The following is a 7,074-nucleotide window of genomic DNA, read 5'->3' as shown; positions in this document are numbered from 1 at the left end:
TATTTTTTAAAAAATAAGTCATCCTCATTTGGTACTTTATTATTGGTAAGAAATTGCTGATGACACGTTTCAGGACTAATGGTGCCCACCGGAGGGTGGAAGGCTGGGGCAAGGCGGGAGAGGCTGCTCCTGGGTCTCCTTTGACTTGAAAGGCTCTGGAGGCCCGGACTGCATCTTAGTCACTTAAAGAGGCAGCTCCGAGCTCAGATCACAGCAGGAGCTCCTTACCGCGCCTGGCACTGACCTGACTGCCTTGATCTGGTGTGATTGAAGGTTTGGTCAGACCAGCTCCCAGAGTAGAATACTCTGGTAAATAAGCACTTCTGCACCCGCTCCGGGCACGACGTCTTGTGAGCAGACACTTGAATAACAGTTACGAGAGAAGACGCCCATCCCCAGCCTTCAAAGAGGGCGCCTGGGAGGCAAGACCCACAAATATGTAGTCAGCATAAACACGAAGAGAAAAGTACAGTCATCCCAGGAGTCTGCTGAGGGGAGAATGAATGGCCAAGATGGAAGACATGAACCACAGGGTCCCCGGGCGAGCAGACGCTGGCTGCATGTCTGGTTCACCCGGGCATTAGTTGCCCGAGAAGAAAAGCCCAGGCAGCACTCTGCACCGGGTCTCCAAGCACGTTCTCTGTGGTGGGGAGAAGGGCGGAGACCCACGGGGCCCTTCTCTGGACTTCTTTTCCCAGAGCGCATCTGGTGGGGGAGCTCTCAGGCTCCCCCTGGTGACCCTGCAAGAGTGACCTGCCTCCCTGGGCACCCAAATGAGGGTCAAACAGGACCAAGGTGCAACATAAGGAGGATTCGAGCTTGCAGAGCTGGTGTGGGTGGTCCGAGAGAATCCAGCTTAACACCAACTCTCAGAATGTGCTGATGGGCGTAAAGCTCCCAGAATGGCGCCTGGAACACCCATAGCAGCTTCCACACCGTCTGCCTGGAGTAAGGGGCTTCCCAAGGGGCGCCGGTGGTAAAGGACCCACCTGCCAATGCAGGAGACGTAAGAGACACGGGTTCCATCCTTGGGTCGGGAAGATCCTCTGGAGGAGGAAATGGCAACCCACTCCAGTATCCTTGCCCAGAGAATCCCATGGACAGAGGAGCCTGGCGGGTCGCACAGAGTTGGACACAACTGAGTGACTTAGGATGCACGCACACACTGGAGTAAGAGGGCCAGTTGCAGTCCACACAGCAATTCTCTGGCCCCACCTTCACCCCCAGGGAACTCCGATCTCCTTCCAGGCCCTTCCAGAAAGGCCTTGGGGTCCCTGGGGTGTCCTCCCGCACCCCTGAATAGTACTCGCTCATGGGCCTCCAGCAAACAGACCCACCTCGTGGCGCCCCAGCCCCCCCAGAGCCTTTAACACCAGAGTCAGCGTGGTATCACTTGCCACATCAGGACTTGGCTGGATTGCGGTAGCTCCCCCCACGGGAGAGAGCCCTGGCACTTAGAGCCAAGCTTTCAGAGCAGCCTGACCTAGAATCCAAGCCAGGCAAAGCCACTTACTCACTCTGTGATGTTAGGCTGTTTGCCCTTTTTGAGTCAGGTGTTCTTTGTAAATAATAGTAGCTATTCAGAGCCCCAAAGATTTTTCTTTTACCAAACACACAATCTACTAAGTGCTTATCAAATACGAACCTATCTAGTCCTCCAAACAACCCTATGACGTCGGTGCTATGATTACCCTCATCTTATAGAGGCCACCTCAGAGCAGAGGGGTCAAGTAAGAGGCTGAAGGTCACACCTGAGCTAGCAGAAGCAGGACGCGAACTCTGGCGTTCCAGCTGCGGAATCCTTGTTCTTAAGCACCATCCCACCCAAGTGTTAACAGTCAAACAACTATTTTTCATACTTCTGTTGAGATGAGAAATTTCAAACACACAAAAGTAATGAGGATCCCCTGTACTCAGCATTCAACCTAAGCAATCAACAACACTGCACTGTTTCAAAGTCACTGTTAATTTTCTTCTTGAATTGCAGTAATACATTTTTTTCATTCTTTTTGATCGTGTTTAACTCAACAGTCACATTTCAGTAATTTCCTTTAGTTTCCTCCAACAATCATAAAATTAAGACACTGGGTTCTTATGTTTATAAAGTACATTTACAACACCATTATTGTATATCTCTGTGTATAGCTTACGGAGCATCTTTACTCGATTACTTCATTGGATTTTTCAGCAACCTCTGAAGACGGGCAGTGAGATTGCTAGGATTCCACTTTTAAAAATGGTCAGATGAAGCCCAGAGACCTTAAAGAAATTACTTGAGTTCACACAGTATGATTTTTTAAAGTTTTCAGTTGATTGGTTCCTGGAACATCTATATATAGTGGAAAAAAATAATGGCTCTGGAATTCAGCAGCATTCAATTAGTATAATATATGATGTAAAATCAAAATAGTAATGTGTAGATAATGTGTGTGATCAAATATAGATGGATGTAGTCCAGGTAGGGGGGTGTGTGTGTGTGTCTGTGTGTGTGGGTGTGTGTGTGTGTCATGACTAACCCACTGAACATACATTCCCTTTCCCGCTTCGAGATAGGATCACTCAGAAAAAAAGTCCCAATTACTCAGGTCACCTTCAATCCTTCCAAATCTTGTCAGCACCAGGATATCCACCAGAGTCCTGGCTGCTCCTATTTTCCCCCAAAATTGTTGGCTTCTCTGGTTCATGGGTGAGGTTGTCTCAATGTTATCAATGACATGCTTCCGCTTTTAGGAAAATCCAAGGAAAACCTCCATGATTTTATTTGAACTCTGTTTCCTTTTGAGGGCCGTGCTGGAGATTTTATGATACACTTTTTATAAGAAGAATCATTTGGGTATTATCACTAAAAAAAAAAAAAATGTGCCACCAAAACTGCTCCCCCCACTGCCACAAAGCCTTTTCTCATTAAAATAAACACACCCGTGGCTCCATGTCTTCCTTCCGTATTTACCAATAAAGTTTGTTAAGAACATCGTGGATAATTCATTTTTAGTTCAAGTCTACTAGCCTTGTAGCTTCCCTGGTGGTTCAGATGGTAAGAATCTGCCGGAAATGCAGAAGACCCAGCTTCAACCCCTGGGTCAGCAAGATCCCCTGCAGAAGGAAATGGCAGCCCACTCCAGTCTTCTTGCCTGAGAAATCCCAAGAACAGAGGAGCCTGGCGGGCCAGAGTCACGGGGTCTCAAAAAGTCAGACACAACTGAGTCACACACACACACACACACACACACACACACACACACACAAGGTCTACGGAGGCCTAGTTTTGGAGCTAGCACACGGATGCTTCCACATTAGACTTAAACAGCGAAGGAAAGTTTGTCTTCTGTGACTGGAAAAATCATCTAAGCCATGCTTCTGTCTTCATATGTTTGCATTTAAAGTTTCCATGGTTTCCGTGGAAACTACACAGAGACTTTAAAAGAAGAAATTCAAGAAAAGCCGTTCCTTTCAGGCATCCCATTACACGATGCAAGTCCCTGACTTCAGACCGTAAGGCGCAGTGCCTGGAGCAGGGTTGGAATGTGGTACATTTTGCTGAATAATAAATGAATGAATGGAATCATCTAAGCACCTGGTGAAGTGTGTGGAGTGTCACATCCTCAAGACATTTGTTAGGGACTCTTTTTCCACATGTGTGTGCAGTAATTTCAGTTAGAGATAACAGGTTTTTCAAATAGTAATACCTTGGGAACCTGTTTTAATGACTAAAGAGTAATAACATTGGATGAAATGATTGATCATCTAAGGTATTTGCTCGGTTGATAAGCTGTGTCCGACCCTTTGAAACCCCATGGACTGCAGCACACCAGGCTTCCCTGGCCATCACCAACTCCTGGAGCTTGCTCAAACTCACGTCCATCGAGTTGGTGATGCCATCCAACCATCTCATCCTCTGTCACCCCCTTCTCCTCCTGCCTTCAGTCTTTCCCAGCATCAGGGTCTTTTCCAATGAGTCAGCTCTTCACATCAGGTGGCCAGAGTATTGGAGCTTCAGCTTCAGCATCAGTCCCTCCAATGAATATTCAGGACTGATTTTCTTTAGGATGGACTGGTTTGATCTCCTCGCAGTCCAAGAGACTCTCAAGAGTCTTCTCCAGCACAATATAAAAGCATCAATTCTTTGGTGCTCAGCCTTTATACAAATAGGTATTTTTTAATAAAAGAAGAGATTTCCTGTTTTACTTTAAGTCTCTCTCTCATTCCTGCTTTTATCTTTTTTAAAACAGAAGATGAAGGTAACCTCAGCTTTTCCCCATCCACAAAACTGTGACTGGAGCAGGGGATATATTTTGCTTCCTGCTCATCCCTCAGTCCAAGTAAAATCCTGGTTCTCAATAAATGTTTATTCCATAAAAGGATTGTTTCACTGCTTGAGCCTCCCCATATCAGAGAGAAACATCCTGATTTTGCTCCTCTCTGAAACGCTTCGGTTCTTGACGGGAGGTTTTCTTCCCTCTCTAAGGCTCTCTGATTCTGACTCCACGGATAACCAGCATCGGCAACATAGCGTCAAAATAGGTTGAACCCTGTGCAGTTTACAACATTTGATTGGCTCACAAAAGCAGTCTTTTCAGAAAGATTAAAAGTCAATAGAATTATGACATAAAATTTCTTGAAGTGTGATTTTAACATCTGTCTGCTACAAACTGATCAAGTGATCAAAAAATAACAATGATGTTGGATATTGGAACAGCGTGATTAAGACACTGTAAGAAATTCACACATTCAGAAATTTATTTCAACTCTGGATTCTTATCAAGACTTTGAGAAATATTTCTAAAAATTGAGCACTCACTAGGCCTTAAAGGATATCTCAACAGGTACCAAAGAACTGGTAAAACATATACACTATGTTCTCTGACCATAATATGATAAAATAAGGATTCAATTTTAAAAACTAGTCAAAGTACTCTTGTATATTTAGAAATTAAAAATGGTACCACATCTTGTGTGTATGGGCCAAAGAGGAAATCATGCTAGAAATTAGAAACAATGCCAGGCTCAGCCTGGACGGGAGGGGAGTTTGGGGGAGAAAGTATGCATGTGTATGCGTGGCTGAGTCCCTACACTGTCCACCAGAAACTGCCACAACACTGTTCATCAACTGTACCCCAGCAGAAAATAAAAAGCTTAAATTAAAAAAAGAAATAGTGTCAAGTTGCTTTGTCATGGCCTGATTTTTCCCATTTTATTCAGGATGGTTTACCATCTGATATCACCAGTAATGGAGACGGCGATGGCACCCACTCCAGTCCTCTTGCCTGGAAAATCCCATGGACGGAGGAGCCTGGTGGGCTGCAGTCCATGGGGTCGCCAAGAGTCGGACACAACTGAGTGACTTCCCTTTCACTTTTCACTTTCATGCATTGGAGAAAGAAATGGCAACCCACTCCAGTGTTCTTGCCTGGGGAATCCCAGGGATAGGGGAGCCTGGTGGGAGGCCGTCTATGGGGTCGCACAGAGTCGGACACGACTGAAGCGACTTAGCAGCAGCAGCAGCAGTCACTAGTAAAGCCAACAGAGTAGGCCTCAGGAACAGAAAAAAAGCCTGGTTTTTAGTGGGGAAAACTATAAAGTCTTAATGAAATGGCTTATTTTTAATAGCTTATTCATTTCACTCATTTGTCCATAGATTCTGTATCTAGATTTTTATTCAGATGATAAAGAATCCGCCTGCAGCGCAGGAGACCCAGGTTTGATCGCTGGGTCGGGAAGACCCCTGAAGAAGGAAACGGCAACCCACTCTTGTATTCTTGCCTGGAGAATTTCACTGACAGAGGAGCCCAACGGATTACAGTCCATGGGGGTTGCAAAGAGTCAGACAGGACCGGGCAACTGATGCTAACGCTTCCTACACTTGACTCGCCGGGGCTCAAGTAAGAACAGACGCTTCCAGCACATGGAAAAGTCAGTCCATTCCTGTGTGGCTCCAAGGCTGCCTCCATCCAAGGCCCTTCTGGAAGAACCTGCAAACTATGAACAGCAGAGGGACACCCCTGGGAATATGAGAGACGAACAGATGGCATCTCAAGACACCAGCACGCTCCATGTACAACAGGGTTCCCGACGGCAGCATCACGTCTGGATGAACCTGCTAGGCAGTCCTATTGAAACAGGCATCTCCACTACAAGTGGATGGGCTTCCCAGGCGGCTCAGTGGGAAAGAACCCACCTGCCAATGCAGGCGACTCAGGTTCAACCCCTGGTCTGGGAGGAGCCCCTGGAGAAGGGAATGGCAACCCACTGCAGTGTTCTTGACTGGAGGATCCTATGGACAGAGGAGCCAGGCAGGCAATAGTCCGTGGGGTCACAAAGAGCTGTGTGTGACCTGAGCAGATCTGATCATGTCTCTTTTCAGATCCAAGTCAACAAAAACACAGGAATAAGGCATCGTTCAGAATAGCCAATGCGTCCCAGTCACAGCTACACACACCAGAGCAGGGAACGAATTTTTCTTCGTGCTCATCCCTCAGTCCAAGTAAAACACTTCTCCACCGTCACGTGCTTGAGTGCACAAATGAGGGAAAAGCCGTGCCGAGGTCAGCAGAGCTAAAATCTCTTCTTCAGGACTCCAGTTCCAAACGGCTTAGGAACTCCATTGGCAACATCACAATGTCAACATTCCAAGGAAGTCCAGAGCCCCCCGAATCAAGGGCTAGGATGCCAGAGAAAGGATGGAACGCGATCCCCGTGAATCCTGGGATTCGGTGTAAGGGCAAAGGCTAAGAAGCCGGAAGTGAAGAGAGAAATTCCGTCCATACTACTGAATGTGAACACCATCCGAAGAATGTCCCGTTTCAGTAACTGGAAGGCCTACCAGGTCAGCAGAAGCTTGATGCCATATGACGACATCAGGTAATTATCCGTCCCTTTCTTCGTTTATGTCCCTGGAGACCCGCTCTGGGTGTTGGTAGCAGAGCTGTCCTTAAGCAGAGTGTTTAAAAAAGCTCACAGATGCAGCAGCAGTCCTTTCAGTTCAGTTCAGTCGCTCAGTCACATCTGACTCTTTGCAACCCCATGGACTGCAGCACGCCAGGCCTCCCTGTCCATCACCAACTCCCGGAGTTTACT

At 46.8% G+C, this 7,074-nt stretch overlaps 1 protein-coding gene across 1 annotated transcript in view; it reads left to right on the top strand.

The window, feature by feature from the left end:
• Nucleotides 1–6,253: 6,253 nt before the first annotated feature.
• Nucleotides 6,254–7,074, top strand: part of LOC105000290 — an 18,200-nt gene continuing 17,379 nt past the window's right edge. Inside the window, exon 1 of the mRNA XM_010856071.1 lies at nt 6,254–6,858. Coding sequence (XP_010854373.1) covers nt 6,791–6,858 — 68 coding nt within the window. The 5' untranslated portion in view covers nt 6,254–6,790. The remainder of the gene's footprint in view (nt 6,859–7,074) is intronic.

This window comes from Bison bison, unplaced genomic scaffold (assembly GCF_000754665.1).
Source record: "Bison bison bison isolate TAMUID 2011002044 unplaced genomic scaffold, Bison_UMD1.0 scf7180017864371, whole genome shotgun sequence".
Classification (NCBI taxonomy): domain Eukaryota; kingdom Metazoa; phylum Chordata; class Mammalia; order Artiodactyla; family Bovidae; genus Bison; species Bison bison.
Note: the sequence above shows the minus strand (reverse complement) of the source record. Positions and strands in the feature narration are given on the sequence as shown.